A 22,812-nucleotide genomic window follows, 5' to 3' on the forward strand; every position below is an offset into this window, starting at 1 on the left:
GTATAATTAATAAATGACCCTCTCATTAAAGGTTGATCTAATTGCTTCGTCGTACAGCAGAGACCCGGTGGATCTGTGTGGCAGTGGCCTGGCCAATCAGGCAACTGGCCTGGTTTGAAATTCTAATTTGAGTTGTTTTGATTTGTTATTGTCACATGTACCTAGGTACAACAAAATGTTTTGTTTTGCGTGCAGTACAGGCAGATCATACCATACAAAGTGCATTTGGGCAATAGAACAGAGCGAGGAATACAATGTTACGGCTGCAGAGAAGGTTAACAGAGAGCAGTTAACAGTTCCTGATGCATCACCATGCCAACCACATTCTTCATAAGTTGTACCCAGTGGTTGTTCCCTTTCTAAAGTTAAAAATCACACAACACCAGATTTTTAACTTTGTACACCCCAGTCCAACACTGGCATCTCCAAATCATCCCTTTCTAAAGTTAGTGTTCTTTTATTGCAGTTCAGGTACATGCAAGATGAAAAGTAATGACATTTCCATCTCTTTAGCAGTGTACAAAGTCTGATCTATTGAAGTATAGGTTAAATAATTACAAATTATCTATTTTCAGCTTCTGTTTAGATTCATGGAACAAACTGTCTAATGCAGCAAAGTTGATCATCTTGAGAGGCTTGTTAGAAAGTTTGGTCCTCATGCAACCCGTTCATGCTTCTGTTTATTCTCTTTATCACTTCTTCAGTGGCAAGCTCTTGTCTCCTCCAAGCTGCCTGTGTTTCCCTTATTCACTGTCATTTCTGCCTTTAGGCCATAATAAAATTTTAAGTTTCAATCATCAAACTGAAACTCATTCATAATGTATGAATAAACCATCAAAGGTTTATTCACTGAGTGCTTGTGAATGCATTATCATAAAACTCGCAATTTTGCCTGACTTTGTCCCTGTTTTAACAGTGTCCTCTAAATTTTTTAAGGCATGATGAATTTTGAGCTTTGCCTAAAACTAATTTGTGCTTCCATGCAGCTTGAAGATGACATAGTTGCCAAAGATCATTACTTCAGCACCATGAAAAATTTTGCACTTCAGCTTTCTTCTGAAGATTGGATGGTACTAGAATTCTCGCAGTTGGGATTTATAGGTAAGAAAATATTTCTGACGCAGATAACAGTGAAAAGTCACAACTGGCAATGCCTATGCATTTTTATGTTAAAGTCTACCAACAATACCACAGAAAAGAAATTGTTGCATTAGTACTTATGAATACTAAAATGTTTATAATTGAATCTATGTTCATATTTGTTTGCATTTCTGATTATTTTAATTGAAACAAAGTATCATTTTACAGCATGCTGTTTCAAACTACACATGTTGCCTCCTCCGTAAAAATGTCTGCTTGAGCTTTCACCATCTGCCACCAAACCCTATCATTTACCTCAAATCAAATTCTCAGATTCTCTCCTTACACATTTCCTCATCTATATCCTTTTTGAGCTCCAAAAAAATCCAAAATAAGTTTGTAATGTTCATGTGCTTTAGGGAGGCATCCAGCTGTCTGGGTAACCACAAGAAAGGAAGCATAGAAATATTAATGGTGAAAAAGCTATGACCTGAATCCACTTCCTCTCAAAATTCCGGAACACTATCTTGCTCTTCCTGATGCGCTCCACTGACTCCCTGTCCCTGTGTACATTGACTTTAGGATCCCAGGCCTGAGCCTTGGTTTCAAGTCTTATCAGAACTTCTCTTGCATGCATTTCGGTAGCCGTTTCATCTACTAGTCCTATCCCATGCTCATGACTCGTCTGATTCTGGTTCTCGCTTTCAGCTTGCAGCTCTTCAGTCGCTGAGTCCATCATTCTCCAATGTTTCCCTTTGCCACTTTCTGAGGTTCAGTTGTCCCCTTGGATTCTCTTACCACTCACCCCCAAACCCCCCAACCATGATGTACCTTATCAGCTTCCAAACATCCTCTGACCCTACTGAAGACTCTACGAATGTTAGTCTATGGAAAATAAGCTTGTGAATGCAAATTATAGTTGTGTGTGTCTTTATGCATGTTCCATGTTTAAGACATGGAACATGGTTAGGTGGATTGGCCATGCTAAATTCCCATAGTTGTTGCAGGATGTATGGGCTGGGTGGATTATTCAAGGGAAATACAGGGTTGCAGTGATAGGGTGGGGAGGTGAGTCTGGGTCTAGGTGGGATGCTCTTCAGAGGGTTGGTGTGGACACAATGGGCCAAATGGCCTGCTTCCACACTGTGTAGGGATTCTATAATTCTAAACAACGAGCTGCATGAAGTTTATTTATGCTTTTACAAGTTTAAAATGCGCCAATGCCGGGGTGTTTGGACTTTCTGTTTACAGTGTATATTGCACATTTTCTCCTTTTTCTGCTTCATTCATAGTTTTTTTTCATGAACAGCCAACAAGACTGTCCACAAAGTAATTTTGTAAAGCTTTGGGCAGCAGATTGTCATTCATTTAACATTTCCACCATCAGCAAGGTCCCTCTACTGCAGGTTTTCTATATCCTAATTTAAATTAGCCATTGAAAAAGCTGGCCTTGGGCTTTACAGCTGTATCGTGAGTGGAAACTGTGAATTTATTGGGTTGAATAGCAAATAAACTAGTTGCACCCAGTTCCAACTGCAGTAACTTGATAACCTGTTTATGGCCCCCAGGCTTTCAATCTGTAGTTTAATGATTCCTACAGCAGAATTTAACAATCCTCTGCCAACATCCTTGTGGGAGGAGGTGATATAAAATTACCCCCAGTGATGGTCCCTCTGCCTATCCAACCTGTTGACATTCACAGCAGAATGGGCAAGGCATGGGGGGAATTGACCTACTGCCTTTGAGTTATTGAGGACTGCCATTGGGCAATCATGTCTACCTGTCCCACCTACCTCAATTTGAGGTTGATAGGAGGAGTTCAGGGTGGAGTGGGAGGGGTAACAGTGATGTTGAGGGAGACCTTAAAGTCACACCTCTCAGGTATTGAACAGAAATTGGGGAACTCCTCTATCAATCACCTCGATTTAACATTGTGCTGCTCATACCCAAGAAGGTTCACATTAACCCCCTCACCTGGTACTTCAACCCGTCTGTGAAGACCCACCTGCTTCCTTGGGCATTCCCATCTCTCTCAGTCATCCCCCTGCTCCTCCTCTAAGCCCCATGCATACTTACCTGGTCCTGGACACTAAGCGCTTCCCAGAGTCCAAATAGCCCATCATCCCAGCCATGCCCACTACTGTTTGTGGTACTGTCGGGATTGGCTGCCAGCTCTGAGGCAGGTCATCCTTCTGAGTGAGTGCTGAAAGGGCTGTTGTAGTACAGTGGCAATGCCCCCACCTCTGAGCCAGGAGGCTCCCATTTGCTCCAATTCATAGATGTGAAATACCATCTATGAAATAAGTTGATTGGAAAATATTTGAGTGAGGGCTGAATGTTCCATGCCCAGACAACTAATAGAGATGTACAGCACGGAAACAGACCCTTTGGTCCAACCCGTCCATGCCGACCAGATATCCCAACCCAATCTAGTCCCACCTGCCAGCACCCAGCCCATATCCCTCCAAATCCTTAACATTCTTTAGGATGCCGTCTGGTGCTCTGACATACAAATCAACCAGATCATTCCCTTGTGCTATGAATTATGTACAGCAATTCTGATTTAGAGGAAAAAGTGATGAAATTAGGCAGACATCATGCAGTATATTGTATGTCTGTCAAATTGTATTGTGCAAGTAATCCCTATAAAGTAATCCCTCATTGAAAAAACAAATGTTAATCTTTTGACTTCCAACAGTTCATGGGGATCCATTGTTCCATGCGCCACTCATTTTAAAATACTCGCAGTCAGGCCATTGGGCACAGCCCGTAGCACAACAAATAACTGGGCCAATGTCACAGGAAGGGGAACCATGACATTGATGATGTTCTTAAACTGACAGTCTTCAAACAGTAGTAGGACCTCATTATAAAAGAGAAATCGACAAGTAAATTTGGAGACTAATCCTTCCTGGTAAGGAATTTTCTTTGCTGTGTGGAGATCTGTATTTGCTCTTTCCTTGTTTGAATATTTGTGATATTTCACTGAGCTGCTTGTCAGAAGTGTCTGCCAGGATAACCTATCCGTGTTTAATCTCGTTTTACCTTTTCATAATCTTGTTTTATCTTTATCCTTAAGACCTTTTTGCTCCTCGCTGTATTTATCCGTAATCCTATCAATCACCTTTCACATTTTATTTACCATTGTAAGAAGCATCTTGCAAAACAAGCAGTAAATGGTAGCTTGATTATTATTTTGAAAGCTGGGATCAGTTTTGTCACCCAGGGTTTTTTTGCAGCTAAGGCAGATGGTTACAAATTAAGATTCTGTTCAGCCAAGATTTCATTGAACGGTAACACAGGCTCACATGGCTGGAAAGCTTCCCCACCCCCACCTTCGTCAGGTTTCCTAAAGACTTTTGCAGTTCATAGCTGCTATTTTGAAGACATTTTTCCCGAATGCCTGGTAACCTTCACACAACCAGTTCTGTAGCTTGTTCAATCATGGAGCAGCCAGTAAAAAGTCGGCTGTGTTAAAGCTCGATTATTATTAATCAGCTCTTGGAGTTGTCAGTGCAAGTGACAGAACAACGGGAACAGGTCACGTCATCTGTCAATTCAAACAATTAAAACCAAATGAAAGATCGGCAACATGTTGCTTAAACTATAAACACTAAATGTCACAATTAGGAAATAGATTTTTTTTCTATGTTTAGTTATATATTCAAGTGTTTTCATGTTAAGAGCTTTTTTATAGCTTTTATATCTAGGCAGACATGAACCCATTTTGATTTGGATCCAAATAAAACAACATCCGTATAAACTGTTCGTTACACAAATGTTTTGCTGCTGTTACTTTATATGGACAGGCAGATGGTGATTCCACTATTGGGAATTAACGAAGCCTTTGATGTTCTTTGATTGTCACTAAACTTTAAGTTAAGATAACGAATGATTAGAATTTTCAAATTTGTGTGGCTGGGAGAAGGCAAGTAAAAATAGAACTTCCAAGTAGATGGATAACAGTGGTAAAAATGACTGATCCATTCTCATGGAAATGTTCTGTGACAGTTTGAATCTGATCTGCAGCCCTGGGCAAATTGTGAGAACTTCAGACAACTTAAGGTCAATATGTATTTCTTTTATTTTTGATCCTTCTGGCCTGCCATTACATAAGGTCATGGCTGACTCTCAGTGAGATATTGGCTGGTTTAGACTAATGATCTACTTTCCCACTTGATCCCTATAATCCTTATTCACTTGAATCCAAAAACCTATCAATTTCCATCCCTGAATATACTCGATGGCTGAGCGTCCACAAACCTCTGGGGGCAAACCTCCATCAATTTATGATCCTTTATGTGAAGAAATGTCTCTCCATCTCAGCCCCAAATAGCTGCCCTGAGACTTTAACTCGAGATTTTTTTCCTCAGTAGTTAACTGATTCATTTCAATGGGATGCCAAGTATTGTGGGCAGCCCCTGGTCCCATTGTTTAAAGATTTAAACAAAAAAATGATGTATCATCTAGGAGTTGAGCAGCGCTCCGAAAGCTTGTATTTTCAAATAAACCTGTTGGACCATAATCTGGTGTCGTGTGACTCCTGATTGTGGACACTTAGTTTTCCATAGTCTTTCCAGGGTCAAATTCATGTGGATATGTATTATGGCTACACAACTGCATTGATATTGTATTAAGACAGCATTTTGTTTTTCTCACTTTTTGTATCTTTTAAATCTGGAGATGGATCACTAACATCTCGGAGAGTAATGATTGTACAGCATGGTGCCATGAGCAGCACTGCTTTGAGATGTCTTGCCCATTAGTTTACTTAACTGGATTTTGCATTGAGAATAGCAGTAAGACTAATGTCGTGCACCACCACCACTGAATAATTCAGACAACAACATGTGCAGTGACCCACAGAAATTTCAAACGCGCAGTCTGTATCACCTACAGTGCAGCAAGAGACTTGGTACTGAAATCTTATTAATTGTGACAAACTGAAAGCACTGTGGATGCTGGAAATCAGAAATAAAAACTGAAATTGCTGGAAAAACTCAGCAAATCTGGCAGCATCTGTGGAGAGAAATAAGAACAAAGAAAATTTACAGCCCAGGAACAAGCCCTTCGGCCCTCCAAGCCTGAGCCGATCCAAATTTACTGTCTAAACCTGTCGGTCAGTTCCTAAGCATCTGTATCCCTCTACTCCCCACCTACTCATGCATTTATCCAGACGCATCTTAAGTGAAACTACCGTGCCTGCCTCTACCACCTCTGCTGGCAATGCGTTCCAAACACCCACCACCCTCTGTGTGAAGTAAGAGTTAACATTTTTCATTGTGACTCTTCTTCAAAACAGAAGGATTTAAATTGTGAAACTTAAACACGGGAGAGAAATGTAAAGCTGCTGCCATTAGGTATGCATGATTTTTTAAGTGGTGTAGCTGGTCTTCATCACTGCTGAAACGTTTTACAGAATGTGGGGCCTCCGAGTTTAATTCGTCACCTGGTAGTGCAGAGCTTGAGTGTTACTGAATAAAAATGACATTCTATTGTAGCTTTCTGCTTTTCTTCAGGACATGCAAAAACACCAAATTTCAAATTTAGTAGCTATTTATTCTGCATGAGAAAAGAGTGCTGATCAGATTGCAATTCAGCTCTGATTGTTCTATCGTTCTAGATGTTGCCATGGAAAATACACCAGAGAGCTATTGTCCCTTATAATTTTGTTTAATCCAAAAAAAGGCACAATGCCTGCATATTTTCCTTTTCCCTTCAGAGGTCAGATCCCTACGTACGGAGCTTCTAGCAAGTGTAAGTGAGCCACTTTACAAACCTGATTGGAAATCTTAAACTGGTTAGCTTGTTAGTAATTCTGAGCATACTTGGGATTCTTCATCAAGTATGGAACAATTACAAAAGCACATCTAAAATTAGCCTCTGTGTTCGGAGTTTTACATGCACAAGCACATTGAGTACCATTTGTACTCTACCTATTATGAACTGCTGACGTGATGTGCTGTTTTATATGATCCACCAGTCATTGAAATGTACCAGAGATGACACTGAAGAACAGAAGAAATAGGAGTAGAAGTAAGCCATTGAGTTCATCAAGCCTGTCCTGCCATTCTGTGAAATCATGACTGATTTGCCCGAGGCTCAGGCAGTTCATATACATCTGTTGTTAGAAGAATGCTCTGGGATCCATTGTTCAGGAAGAAATAGCAGGACATTCAGAAAGGAATATAATCAAACAGAGTCAATATAATTTTGTGCAAAGGAAATGTGGTTTTCTGGAGGTTTTTAAGTCTAGAGTCATAGAGATGTACAGCATGGAAACAGACCCTTCAGTCCAACCCGTCCATGCTGACCAGATATCCCAACCCAATCTAGTCCCACCTGCCCATATCCCTCCAAACCCTTCCTATTCATATACCCATCCAAATGCCTCTTAAATGTTGCAATTGTACCAGCCTCCATCACTTACTCCAGCAGCTCATTCCATACACATACCACCCTCTGCGTGAAAAAGTTGTCCCTTAGGTCTCTTTTATATCTTTCCCCTCTTCCCCTAAACCTATGCCCTCTAGTTCTGGACTCCCCGACCCCAGGGAAAAGACTTTGCCTAGCTGGTGTATAAAAAACAGGTAGATATGGTGCATTTTGATTTTTCACAAGGAATTCAATGAGAATCCATGTACTACATTAATTCCTATTGCACATGATAGGAACTCACAGTATTAGGGTGGATGTATTAATGTGGTTTAAGAATTGGTTAACACACAGAAGACAGTGAGTCAGGATTAATGGTTTTTTTTCAAGTTGGAAAGAATTAGCAAGTGGAATGCCACAGGGGTCAGTCCTAGGCTTTAATTATTTGCTATCGATTTTACTGATTTGTAGAAAGGGGCAAATTTGCTGACACAACAAAAATAGGTGATGAGCACATAAAAAAATCTGCAAGGGGATATAGATAGATTGAGTGAGTGGGCAAAAGTTTGGCAGATGATGAAGTTTAATACAGGAAGTATCAACATCCAGTCTATTATTTGAGTGGAGAGATACCAAAAATGTGAAACACCGAGGGACTTTGGTATGAAACCTTCCTGTATTCTTCCCAAAGTGAATCACCTCACATTTATCTGCATTGAACTCCATGTCCTTTATGTCCTTTAGGACCCGACCAGCTTGATCAGCGACTCTTGGTGGTGGACATTGAAATTCCACACTCTGAGTACATTTTGCACCCTTACCTCCCTCAGGACTTTCTCCTAGTGTTGTGTAACATGGAGAAGTACTGATTCATCAGCCAAGTGTGACAGTACCTGATAAACCAGCAAGAGGTTTCCTTGCCCATGTTTAACATGAAACTATGGGGTTTCATAGTATCCAGAGTCAATGTTGAAAATTCCCAGGAAAACACACTCCCAGCTGTATGCCACCGTACTGCCACCTCTGCCAGGTCTGTCTTCCAGTGGTACAGGACATTTCCAGGGATGATGATGGTGGTGTCTGGGACGTGGTGTGTCAGGTATGATTCTGTGAGTATGACTATATCAGATTGCTGGTTGATTAGACTGCGAGAGAGTTCTCCCAATTTTGATACTCGGCCTCAGATGTTTGTGAATAGGACTTTGCAGGGTCGACAGGGGTGTTTCTGCTATTGTCTTTTCTGGTGCACAGGTTAATGCCAGGTAGTCAGTTTGGTTTCATTTCTTTGTTGAGACTTCAGAGTGATTGATACAGCTGAATGGTTTGCTAGGTCACTTCAGAGGGCAATTGAGAGTCAACCACATTGCTGTGGATCTGGAGTCACATGTAGCCGGACCAGATTTCCTTCCCTGAAGGACATTAGTGAGCTAGATGGGATTTTCCGACAATCAGTAATGATTTCATGGTCTTCAGCAGATTCTTAATTTCAGCTACCCTTTATTGAATTCAAATTATAAGCAACCAAGAGAGTTATTGAGCAATCACCCAGCAATCAACTACTTGTTTTCCTGTGGTGTCACAGTCCAGTTCTGACTGGATGAAACTGCCTTTTTGACACTGTCATTCCCGTGCAGGTCCATAATCCCAGTCTGTTTCACAGTGAGCTTGACTTGCTGCACACTTCTTCCAGCCTACTTCATTCTGGTACTGACTTGTTGCTTTCCCAATCTACTTCACAGTAACAAAAATAGAAATTGCTGGAAAAGCTCAACAGGTCTGGCAGCACTCTGGAGTTAACGTTTTGGGTTGAGCAACTGATGATAGCTTGAGAAATGTCGGTTTATGTGCAGCAGATAGGATGTGGGGAGGGGGTAAGGAGTAAATGGCAGTTGGGGATAGAGCCCAAGGAAGAAGAAGAGCAGTTGGACAAACAAAGGAATGGATAACAATCTGGCCAGGAGAGTGAAAAGCTGTTAATAGGGACTGTTAATGGCTAACAATGGGTGGTGTGTAATAGCAAATCATGTGATACCAAGGCTTCATTGTGGAGATAGGGGTAAGGACATGAGAGAAGATCAAGCCCTAAGGTTTTTGAACTCAATATTGTGTCTAGAAGACTGCAAGGTCCCTTGGCAGAAAATGAGGTGCTGTTCTTCCAGCTTGTGCTGACCTTACCTGGAGCACTGCAGCAAGCCTGAGACAGAGATGCTGGCTAGGGAATACAGTGGTTTGTTGAAGTGGCAGGTGACTGGAAGGTCAAAGTTTTTGTTTGCAGAAAGAACCGAGGTGTTCTGTGAGGTAGCCACCCAGTCTATACTTCATTTCCCCAATGGAGAGGAGACCACATTGTCAGCAGTGAATGCAGTAGACTTGATTGACTGACATACAAGTAAAGACCTGTTTTAGCTGGAAGATGTGTTTGGGCCCTTGGATACTGACAAGGGAGGAACTAAATAGACAGGTTTAGATGATTAGATTAGATTCCCTACAGTGTGGAAACAGGCCCTTTGGCCCAATCAGTCCACACCGACCCTCCAAAGAGTAACCCACCCAGTCCCATATCCCTCTGACTAATGCACCTAGCACTACGGGCAATTTAGCATGGCCAATTCACCTAACCTGCACATCTTTGGACTGTGGGAGGAAACCGGAGCACCCGGAGGAAACCCACGCAGACACTGGGAGAATGTGCAAACTCCACACAGACAGTTGCCCAAGGCTGGAATCAAACCTGAGACCCTGGTGCTGTGAGGCAGCAGTGCTAACCACTGAGCCACCGTGCCACACCAAAGGTGTTACACTTTCTGTGGTTGCAGTGGAGCTGGGGAAGGTGGTGGTGGGGGTCGGGATGCTGAGAGTGAAGGAGGAGTAGACCAGGGTGTCTCGGAGGGAATAGTCCCTGCAGAACGCTGACAAGGGAGGGGAGGGAAATATGTGTCTGGTGGTGGCATCTCACTGGAGGAGGTGGCGGCAATGGCAGTTAATGATCCTCTAGGTATGGATGCTGGTGGGATGGTAGATAAGGACAAGGGGAACCCTATCACTGTTGCAGGAAGGAAGAGAGGGGGTGAGGGCTGAAGTATGGGAGATGGGTTGGACCCATCTGAGGGCTCTGTAAACTACAGTGCTGGGGAATCCTTGGTTGAGGAAGAAGGTGGCCATTTTTGAGGCTCCCTTGTCGAAGTTGGCATCATTGTAATAAATGGAACGGAGACTGAGGAACTGGGAGAATGGGATAGAATCTTTACTGGAAGCAGGGTGCAAAGATATAATACAGATTTGTTGCACACTCTGCCCACTGGAATGCATATTGTATATTACTCATTAGTGTCTGAAGAAGAATGTCCTTTTGCCTTTGGCGGAAGCACGCTGTTAGTGGAAAATATCATTTGTGTTGCTACTGCATAGTAATAGTGTGCAACTTTTGAGATACTGGAACCTTCCAAGATTATCTGTGGCCCATTCCATGTGACAGACAGCAAGCAATGATCTGACTGAAGTGGCCATTGCCCCACAAAATCAAATTGATGTGGCCTTTTTCAGCATCAGGCTTCTGCGATAAACACTTGGCTCAGGCTTTATTTACAAGATTGACATTATGATCAATAAAACACTGGACTTTTGGAATCACATATGTTCATTGACCGGATACAGCTGGTTTTGGAGGAGAATAGTAGATAATCCCATTCTCAGATTTCTCAATACTAAGGAACTCCTTAGACAGTTGCATTTGAAAGGTGAGTTTGAGCAAGAATTGGAGGTCATTAAGATATGGAAGGAAGTTCTTACATGCAGCTATAGTTTCAGATATATCAAATGTAGCATCTATGTATCAGAAAATTGTTAGGGACAATTCCATCAAAAACACATTTCTTGTGAAAACCTATGAAAATGTTTGCAAGAGCTTAGCCCAGAGGGACTTCCATGGCAACACCATCTGTTTAGGCATATTGGGTGTCATTAAAGATGAACTCATTTTCACGAGTTGTTAAGTTCATGAGTTCAATGAGAACAGATTCAGAAAATGGCAGTGTGTCCAGATTACCACGAAGTAGTGTTACAGCTCAAATATCTGTGGTTCTTCGATCAACGCATTCAGCTAGCAATCTCAAACAAGCAATATATTCAGAAAAAAACCTGGAATAAAAGCTGGCTTAATGGAACCATTGTGATTTGTCATACAACATCTCACACAGGGTACACGGCAGTGCATACACAGGGTGCTTCTAATAGCTTTTAATTTACCTTTTACCTTACCTCGAGGGTGGTGGTGTCTGTGGCTTGTGTTGCTTTTTTGATAGCTTGTCACAGTTCAGAGCACTGGACAGTTCGGGGGTGGCCATTTTGCAGTACAGTATCATGTTATGTCAATGTCACACCTACAACATGTGTCAGCAGCAGATTCTTCAAACAATGACCCTGCGTGAAAATCAAAATGGGCTAGTCCTCAGTAAAGTCAGGGGTGACTGTTCAGTCAGGGGACACAGTCAGTCAAGGGCTTCATCCTATTCCAATCCAGTGGCTTGGCAACAGTCAGTCCTGTGGGAAAGTCCAACCATTCCAGCAACTAGGCGTAGGTCAGTCGGGGTGCTGTCGAAACATTCTGCTGTCGAAACATGGTCTGGGGTGAGCCAACTTTTTTGCTGCAGTGAGACAAACAGAGGGACTTAGTATAAAGACAGCTGCTGGAAGGGCATTAGTGGTGATGCAGATGCAGGAGTGGTGGTGACTAAGTGGGCATTGCTCAGGGCAGGAAGGGTTAGGTCAGTGAGGTATGTGAGAACTGTTGAGTGGATATGCTGCATGCAATTATGGGAGGTGTTGTCCATGAGTCTTGGTGAGATGAGTGTGCAGTAACAGAGTGAGAGAGGGTGGTGACCCTGTGAGTGTGAGCTAGCAGAGAGAAGAATGGTGGCATTTCCCCTTGCAGAGTTTGTAAGATCATTCATCTTCTCCCTACACTGCTGTGCATTGCATTTCACCTGAGAGACTGCACTGACCTGGGCTACTACCTCTCTGTAGGCTGGCTGGGGCAGGTAGCACGGGATCTTCTTTGCTGGTCAACACGATCCAGCACTGTCCTCCTCTCCATCACCCCATCCACCAGCACCTCCAGGCCTGTGTCAGTGAACCAAGGAGCTAACTTCCCTTTCTGGACCGTTTCCTTCGGGATAATGTTTCAAGACCAAGGTGCGAAGGGCAGTTCCTCGTTTGCAGCATCTGAATCGGTGCACCGCTGGGCTTTAAGTACTCGGTGGCAGCAGAATGGACTTTGCAAAGTCCCAGCAGTGGAGAGCACTTCCATTTCTCCTGCTGCAAGATTCCTCATTGAGGTATCCACCAAAGAGCCTGCTTCCCTAAATAATGAGCTGAGTGTGTACGGGAAGTCTCCACGGGTCATCGCAGACCACCCGCCTTGAATCTCACTCAAAGAAAAACTGCCAAAATAATAGAAAACCTCAGCCTGTTATCCCTCTAATTGCCTTTCTCCCCTCCACTAATATAGCAAAATAAACTCTGCTGGTAGATTCACACATAGTAATGGTCCTTTGAGGAAAGTGTCAGAGGAATGCTATTAAGAATTGGAAAAAAATAAAATCTGTTTTAAATTCAGTCTGTTAAGCTCCCTATAATGAAGTGTCCAAATTATTCCAGCTGTGGTTGAGAAGCATGTGATCACTTGTACAGAAACCTACAGAGACCAGTTAAAGGCAAAATCTAAATTATTCCAATCATCAGAGCTTCTAGCAAGCTCGGCACAGATTTTCCAATAGGGAGACAGGCTACTGTAGGCCGGAATTGCACATGGGGATGCTAGGAATCCCTGTCAGAGCAGACTCCCAAAGCATTTGCTCAGGAAATGGAATTTTCTGCTGGGACCCCTTTGAAAGTCCACCTAAATCTGTGACTTCAGAAGGTTCTGACAAAATTAAGTGACATAATTGTTAGACAATTAAATACATAGTCTGATTCCTGAGTAACTATTTAGCAGACCCACAGACTCTCATCACACATTGCCAACTATGCGACCCCCAGAGTCCTTGACCTCTTCCAGGATCCAACCTGATATTCCCAACCCTGCAGGACCTGACCAGACGTCCCCTCACTGAATTTTGATTTTCAGCAATTGTTAGTGCTACAATGAACTGCAGAATAGAGATGCAATGCCAATAATAAAAGCAGAATTCTGTGGATTTCTGAGAGAAATGATAACTCTTTCCTCTCTGCACAGATGTTGCCAGAACTGCTGAATTTGTGCAGAATTTCCTTGATTTTTCTGAAAGTAAGAATGCCTTGTACAAATCCAACACTATTTTGCTTTTCAAAGCCTGGAGTCCTAGTCAATATTTTGTAAACTTTTCCAATATTGTTTCTTGTTTCGTTGTTCAATTTTTCCCACAAAATGTTCCTCTTTATATTATCCAGTATTGAATTATTTCCGTCATCTGTCTGCTAATATTCTTGTCTATCTTCCTGCAATGTCTGACTATGTTCTTCCTCATAAGGCCATAAAATATAGCATTAGAATTAGGCCATTCAGCCCATTGAGTCTGCTCTGCCATGCGATTGTAGCTGAAATGTTTCTCAATCCCATTCTCCTGCCTTTTCTCTGTAACTCTTGATCTCTTTACTAATCGAGAACCTATCCATCTCTGTCTTAAATGCCCTCAATGACTTAATGTCTACAGTCTTCTGCTGCAATGGATTCCACAGATTCATCACCCTCTGACTGAAGAAGTTCCTCCTTAACTCAGTTTTAAAAGCCGTGCATCCACTCTGAGGCCATACCTTCTGGTCCTAGTCTCTCCTGCTAGTGGAAGTATTGTCTCCATGTCCACTCCATCCAGACCTCTCCATATTCAGTAAGTTTCAATCAGATCCCCCCTCATCCTTCTAAACTGCATGGAGAACAGTCTCAGGGTCCTCAACTGCTGTTCATATGACTAGCCCTTCATTCTCGGGATTACTCTTGTAAATCTTCTTTGGACCCCATCCGAGCACATTGTTCCTTAGATACAAGGCCCAACGTGGTCTAACCAGACTCTAATACAGCCTGAATAGTACATCTCTGCCCTTGTATTGTAGCCTTTTTGAATGAATGCTAACATTGTGTTTGATCTCCTAACTGCGAAATGAATCTACAGTTAAGTCCGAGAGAACCCTGAATCGGGACTTCTAAGTCCCTTCTGAAGCCTTTCCCCATTTAGAAAAGAGTCCATGCCTCTATTCTTCCTATTAAAGTGCATGACCACACACTTTCCCACACTGTATTCCATCTGCCACTTCTTTGCCCATTCCCTTGGCCTAAGTTCTTCTGTAGTCTCCCCACTTCCACAATGCTACCTATCTTTGTGTCATCTGCACAGTTAGCAACAGTGCTGTCAGTTCATTCGACCAGATCATTAATGTATACTGTGAATAGTGATGGTTCCAACACTGACACCTGCAGAACTCTACTGGCTGCCGTCCTGAAAAAGATTCCTTTATTGCCACTCTCTGCCTTCTGTGAGTCAGCCAATCCTCTATCCTTTCCAGTACATTGCCCTTAAGACCATGGGATCTAATCCTATTTAGCAGCCTTCTGTGAGGCACCTTGTCAAGAGTCTTCTGGAGATCAAATAGATTGGTTTTTAGGCCATTAATTTGGTGTCACTGAACTTTAATATTCTTCTTGTGCCAGTGTCCAGTTCATTCCTTGCTCCGGCACTAATCCTTGGGTAAAATCACTAACCACATCATTTAAGTCCATATCTTCCTGCTAACTACTTTCCACAGTCTTTTGATTTGTAAATCTAATTTCCCTTTTATAGCCCATGCTTTAACCTTTGCAAATATTGCAAGTGGCACCTTATCAAGTACCATGTGAAAATCCATACATTTCCATTAAATTGATGTCGTTCTTTCTTGATAAGCCAGTAAAAGTGTTCTTGCAAATTCTTCAAATTTGCCCATTCCCAGACAAAGAAGAGTGTCTCAAATTTCCTTGGTTACCTCTTTCTCTTTTAAGTAGCACTTTTGACGCTTGCCATTTTCTAATTTTGGCCTGATGCCTAAAAGCAAATTAGAAAATTGAGTTGCTGAAGCTGCTGGAAGTCTAAAAGGTTGATTTTTATTTTTAAAGAACACAAGGTTTTTCAACGTAATTGGAGACATTTTCTTGTGTTTGTTGACCTCTTATTACTGTGGGTTTAATGTTGCTGGTTGTAGTCTGGTAAATTGTGCACACTACAATGAGTGTGATCACAGAGTTGCAGCATGTGAAAATGAATACTTAGGATTATGTAGCAATGTCACAACATGCATTTTAGCTACAAAAAAGAATTGAGAGTCCAGCTATATCGAATTGTCAGATGTGATTTGAGCATTATTTTATGTTGAGTCAATGCTATTATCAAATAATTTTGCAACAGTTGCATTTGTTAATTGTTAATCATTTATCTCACAAGGTAAAATGTTTCAGTCTCCTGATTTGAATCTTATTGTGGAGTTCATCCTGATGTTCCATAAGGAGAAACCCATTGACTGGCTGTTAGACCATATCTTGTGGGTGAAGGTTTGCAACCCTGAAAAAGATGCAGTAAGTGCAGAATTTTGTCTTGTAGCATGTATACACTCCAGCTCTGTTTTGCAATATGAGAACCTGTTGTTTATAGTTAGTTTATTTTATTAATATAATTAAAATACATAGGATTACTAATTTACTAACCTGAGAAGTGCTGTGACCTATTTGTGCATTTTTCTCAACAGCCAAGATGATTGGATGTAAATTCTAGCTCTATAATTTTATCCCATGTGACACATTTTGACTTAGAGCTGTCGGATAGATGCTAATTGGAAAATGACCTATCACTAACAGCAAAAGACTGTAAAAGCTTAGTTGATTTGCATCATTCTTTAGCGTCTTCCACAGTTGTGTAACATTGCAGATGTAGCTCAGATGGTCGCTAAGCTAAAGTTACTGCCTGTCCTTTAAAGCTGTATTATGTTTCCATCTATTGTACCTGCCTTTGGGAGACCAGCCCAGTACGTTCAGCAGTGGATGCTATGGGTTCAGTAAAGATCAAAGCAATCTGTACCTTTTTCACATGCTTAGGTATTCATTAAGAGCTCAACTGTTTCAATTCCTATATTTTTCTACTTTTATCCTAAACAGATAGCTCAAATATAATTTAATCATTGGAAAGATTGTAAATTTATTCTCGAGGTAACAGATGAATTTTGATTTGGGTCAGCTTTCCATAACAGCATGAATATAACCTGGATGAAGCTTTTCCTGCTTAAAGTCACTGTTTGGTTTTATTTATTTATTGAGGTATACTTGAAAACAGGTCAGAGGCAGAAGATGAAGGTGTCATCCTGCTGTGGGCATTTAAGAGAGAAATGTGAAATGAGATTTGGCATTCTTACTCCATCTGTCACTTGGCAGGGGTGCACAGCACAATCCTGACCCGGATAATAGCTTAGACTGTGAGGCTGATCTTGAATGTGTACACCCTGCTTCTTGAAAGTACAAAGTCCCTTGATACTTCGATCTGATAGAGTGGCCCAGTAAGGAAATAGCCAGGCTGGAATGATTTCCTTGACTCAGTTGGAATACTCAGGGTGGCTGGTCAGAATCAGATTTCCCAGAATTTTATTTAAATCTCAAATTGATCCTGTGCTTTTATCAAGTTTTGTTTTGTCTCTTTGAAGCAACTAAAGGCATTACCACCATTTATTGGTCAAAGGAAAATAAACATCCACTGGAGGCCAGAATTAGGGAATTTTCGAGTTCCAGAAGGTTGTAGAACTGGAGAGATTTACAAAAATGGGAAAGGATATGGCCATGGATGGATTTGAATACAAGATGAAAGTTTAAATTTGTATGTTTGACACCTACTTCACTAATGTCCTAACTGGCAAAAAAAATCCATCATGCTCACCTGGTCCGGCCAACACGACACTCCAGGCCCACAACAATATGGTTGAGTCTTAACTGCCCCCTGGGAAATTGCATGTGAGCAATAAGTGCTGGTCTAGCCAATGACACCCATACCTCATGAATCAAGTTCTTTGAATAGGTAACAGGTAGATTAGATAATGGGGAATTAGTAGATGCTATATACTTGGATTTCCAAAAGACATTCAGTAAGGTGTTCAAAGTTTGGGAGAAGATTTGTAGCTCGGGTGCTCGTTGGTGTGGTTCTGTTCGCCAAGCTGGAAATTTTTGTTGCAAACGTTTCGTCCCCTGTTTAGGTGACATCCTCAGTGCTTGGGAGCCTCCTGTGAAGCGCTTCTGTGGTGTACCGGCCACTACAGCGGACAGCTGAAACTGACAACCGGAAGCGGCAGGGACAGGCCACTATAAATGCCGGAGGAAACTCCACAGAAGCGCTTCACAGGAGGCTCCCAAGCACTGAGGATGTCACCTAGACAGGGGACGAAACGTTTGCAACAAAAATTTCCAGCTCGGCGAACAGAACCACAACATTCAGTAAGGTATTGCACAAAAGGTGACTTAATAAGATAAGAGCTCATAGCATTGGGGTTTGTAAATTAGCATGAATAGAGGATTTGCTAACTAATAGAATTCAGAGAGTTGGGATTAAGGGGGCATTTTCAGGATTGTAACTACGGGAGTGCCACATGGATCATGCTGGGTTCACAATTATTGACAATACAAATTTATGACTTGGGTGATGGAGGTAAATGCCAAGATTGAGATGACATAAAAGTAGTCCTCTTTTTTTCATTTGTTCACTCACTGGATGTGAACACCACAAGTATTTAGTGCCCATATCAGTTAAGAGTCAACCACTTTGCTGTGGGGCTGGAGCCACATGTAAGCCATACAGGGTAAGGATGGCAGATTTCCTTCCTTAAAAGATATTAGTAACTAGATGGGTAACAGTCACCTTTAGTATGGCTCTTTGTTTCTAATTTTATTGAATTCAAATTGCAACATTTGCCATGGTGGGATTGGAAAACATGTTCATCTCCCAGACCATCCATAACCTCATCACCTCAGGCGATCTCCCATCCACCGCCTCCAACCTCATAGTCCCACACCCCGCACCGCCCGTTTCGACCTCCTGCCCAAAATCCACAAACCTGACTGCCCCGGCCGACCCATTGTCTCAGCCTGCTCCTGCCCCACCGAACTCATCTCTGCATACCTTGATACGGTCCTATCCCCCTTAGTCCAAGAACCCCCCACCTACGTTCGGGACACCACCCACGCCTTCCACCTCCTCCATGATTTTCGCCTCCCCGGTCCCCAATGCCTTATCTTCACTATGGACATCCAGTCCCTGTACACCTCCATCCCCCATCACGAAGGACTTAAAGCCCTCCGCTTCTTCCTTTCCCGCCGTACCAACCAGTACCCTTCCACTGACACCTCCTTTGACTGACTGAACTGGTCCTCACCCTGAACAACTTCTCTTTCCAATCCTCCCACTTCCTCCAAACCAAAGGAGTAGCCATGGGCACCCGCATGGGCCCCAGCTATGCCTGCCTCTTCGTAGGATATGTGGAACAGTCCATCATCCGCAGCTACATTGTCACCACCCCCCATCTTTTCCTCCGCTACATCGATGACTGTATTGGCGCTGCCTCGTGCTCCCACAAGGAGGTTGAACAGTTCATCCACTTTACCAACACCTTCCTCCCCGACCTCAAATTCACCTGGACCGTCTCAGACTCCTCCCTCCCCTTCCTCGACCTTTCCATTTCTATCTCTGGCGACCGGATCAACACGGACATTTACTATAAACCGACCGACTCCCACAGCTGCCTAGCCTACACATCCTCCCACCCTGCCCCCTGTAAAAATGCCATCCCATATTCCCAATTCCTTCGTCTCCGCCACATCTGCTCCCAGGAGGACCAGTTCCAATACCGTACAACCCAGATGGCCTCCTTCTTCAAAGACCGCAATTTCCCCCCAGACGTGGTCGATGATGCCCTCCACCGCATCTCCTCCACTTCCCGCTCCTCTGCCCTTGAGCCCCACCCCTCCAATCGCCACCAGGACAGAACCCCACTGGTCCTCACCTACCACCCACCAACCTCCATATACATTGTATCATCCGTCATCATTTCCACCACCTCCAAACGGACCCCACCACCATGGATATATTTCCCTCTCCTCCCCTATCAGCGTTCCGAAAAGACCACTCCCTCCGTGACTCCCTCATCAGGTCCACACCCCCCATCAACCCAACCTCCACTCCTGGCACCTTCCCCTGCAACCGCAAGAAATTCAAAACTTGCGCCCACACCTCCCCCCTTACTTCCCTCCAAGGCCCCAAGGGATCCTTCCATAACCGCCACAAATTCACCTGCACCTCCACACACATCATTTATTGCATCCGCTGCACCCGATGTGGCCTCCTCTATATTGGGGAGACAGGCTGCCTACTTGCGGAACGTTTCATAGAACACCTTTGGGACACCCGGACTAACCAACCCAACCACCCCGTGTCTCAACACTTCAACTCCCCCTCCCACTCCACCAAGGACATGCAGGTCCTTGGACTCCTCCATCGCCAGACCATAGCAACACGACGGTTGGAGGAAGAGCGCCTCATCTTCAGCCTAGGAACCCTCCAACCACAAGGGATGAACTCAGATTTCTCCAGTTTCCTCATTTCCCCTCCCCCCACCTTGTCTCAGTCAAATCCCTCGAACTCAGCACCACCTTCCTAACCTGCAATCTTCTTCCTGACCTCTCCGTCCCCACCACCACTCCGGCCTATCACCCTCACCTTGACCTCCTTCCACCTATCGCATTTCCAATGCCCCTCCCCCAAGTCCCTCCTCCCTACCTTTTATCTTAGCCTGCTGGACACACATTCCTCATTCCTGAAGAAGGGCTCATGCCCGAAACGTCGATTCTCCTGCTCCTTGGATGCTGCCTGACCTGCTGCGCTTTTCCAGCAACACATTTTCAGCTCACAGCATACTACCCCGGGGTTCTGCATTACTAATCCAGTGACTATGTCACAGTCTTCCCTGGGAAGGCAAATGGTGAAGATGACACAAGGAGTCTATAGAGGGATATAAGCAGGGTTCAGTTGTGTGCATAAATATAGCAGATTGAATATAATGTGCAAAATGTGAAGGTATGCATTTGGGCAAGAAAACAGGACATCTGAATATTATTTCAATGAAGAAAGGTTGTAGAAAGCTGCAGCTCAGATATGTTTGGAGGTCCTAGTGAATAAATCACAAAAGAAAGCTTGATCCATATTCAGCAGGTAGTAGGGAAGACAGAAGAAATGCATTGCCTTTACTTCAAAGGGAACAGAATATAAAATTGTGAGATCTTAATAAAACTATACTAGACAACCAATCAGACCACAGCTGAAATGCTGCTAGAACATCCCCTTACCTCAGGAAAAATATGCTAACATTGGAGGCAGTCCAGAGAAGGTTTGTCCTGGGTAGGGAGGGACTTTCAAATGACGATAGGTTGAGTAGGTTGCGCTTGTATTCATTAGAATTTCAGAGAATAAGAGGAGACCTTATTGAAACATACAAGATTCTTGGGGGACTCAACAGGATAGATGTGGAAAGGTTGTTTCCTTTTGTAGGAAAGACTACGACCAGAGAGCAAATCATATGGTTACACTAATGAAAAAGTCTCACTTTTATTATATACATATAGTGCAAAGATGGGCAGGTCAGGGTGGATTGGCCGTGCTAAATTGCCTATAGTGTCCAGGCTAGGTGGATTAACCTTGGGAAATGCAGGGTTACAGGGATAGGGTGGGGAAGGGAAAGTTGAGTGTTTGTGGGATGCACTTTGGAGGGTCAGTACTGACTTAATGGGCTGAATGGCCTCTATAGGAGTGCTATCACTCTATGATATATTAGACAAAGGTAGGTCATAACATAGGATTCAAGATTAATTTACTGCCAAATGGGGATAATTTTCTTTTTTTTCTGTGACAAGTGCAAATTATTGGAGAATCAATTGCAAAACTGTCCCTTGCCACAGTTTGTGTCCTAAATCCCATGGGTGATGAAATTTGAGTTGTGTCTGTCTTAGAAATTTGTAGTCTAGCAGCTCCACCTTGAAAGACTGGACAGGTCTCTGGCAGCACACATACTCAGAAAAATAAAGCAGTTTGAAAACGGTATGAAGCTTCATCAGAGATTAATGCATATGTATGATAATAAAAGCAAAATGGATATGTATGCCTCCTGTTATCTAAGTATATGATGTACAACCACTGAGATTTTCTTACTGCAAGACAGGCTCCATGTACAGCACATTTATTATCCTTGCCATCAAATCAAATGCATGTGTGGAAAAAATGGGCATGATTCTTAATGTTAAAAATGCTTTAAAATTACAACATTTTCTTGGACTTTTGTGGAGAAACAATACCTAATGTATCATGCAGCAGAGGTGGCATAAAAGTGATGGATCAATGGTATATCTTGTGCCATTAATTTTCTGTGTAAAATATCACTTATCAATATTATGTTTCCATATTCGTGTATATATGTAAAATAGGCTTTTTTTCCTTTTTAATCCCAATAGACCCTGGAGTGCAGGTTATTAGCTCCTTGAAAATGGAGTCACAGGTAGATAGGATAGTGAAGAAGGCGTTTGGTATGTTTTCTTTATTGGTCAGAGTATTGAATACAGGAGTTGGGAGGTCATGTTGTGGTTGTACAGGACATTGGTTAGGCCACTTTTGGAATATTGTGTGCAATTCTGGTCTCCTTCCTATTGGGAGGATGTTATGAAACTTGAAAGAGTTCAGAAAAGGTTTATAAGGATGTTGCCAGGGTTGGAGGATTTTAGCTATCGGGAGAGGTTGAATAGATTGGAGCATTGGAAACTGAGGGGTGTCCTTAGAGGTTTATAAAATCATGAGGGGCATGGATAGACTAAGTAGACAAAGTCTTTTCCCTGGGATGGGGGAGTCCAAAATTAGAGGGCTTGGGGGAAAGATATAAAAGAGACCTAAGGGGCAACCCTTTCACGCAGAGAGTGGTACGTGTATGGAATGTGTTGCCAGAGGAAGTGGAGGAGGCTGGCACAATTGCAACATTTAAGAGGCATTTGAATGTGTATATGAGGGAAAAGACTTTGTCTACTTAGCCTATCCATGCCCCTCATGATTTTATAAACCTCTAAGGACACCCCTCAGTTTCCAATGCTCCAATCTATTCAACCTCTCCTGATAGCTCAAATCCTCCAACCCTGGCAACATCCTTATAAATCTTTTCTGAACTCCTTTCAAGTTTCATAACATCCTCCCAATAGGAAGGAGACCAGAATTGCACACAATATTCCAAAAGTGGCCTAACCAATGTGTACATGGGTTTGGAGGGATATGGGCCAGGTGCTGGCAGGTG

General features: G+C 42.9%; 1 protein-coding gene across 1 annotated transcript in view; it reads left to right on the forward strand.

The window, feature by feature from the left end:
* The window catches only part of mgat4a (alpha-1,3-mannosyl-glycoprotein 4-beta-N-acetylglucosaminyltransferase A), a 281,788-nt gene that overhangs the window by 217,155 nt on the left and 41,821 nt on the right, over positions 1–22,812 (forward strand). Inside the window, exons 8-9 of the mRNA XM_043692233.2 lie at positions 987–1,101; positions 15,903–16,033. Coding sequence (XP_043548168.2) covers positions 987–1,101; positions 15,903–16,033 — 246 coding nt within the window. The remainder of the gene's footprint in view (positions 1–986; positions 1,102–15,902; positions 16,034–22,812) is intronic.

The sequence above is a fragment of the Chiloscyllium plagiosum genome, unplaced genomic scaffold (genome assembly GCF_037043375.1).
Source record: "Chiloscyllium plagiosum isolate Xiang-an unplaced genomic scaffold, Cpla_swu_hap1 HiC_scaffold_6, whole genome shotgun sequence".
Taxonomy (NCBI): domain Eukaryota; kingdom Metazoa; phylum Chordata; class Chondrichthyes; order Orectolobiformes; family Hemiscylliidae; genus Chiloscyllium; species Chiloscyllium plagiosum.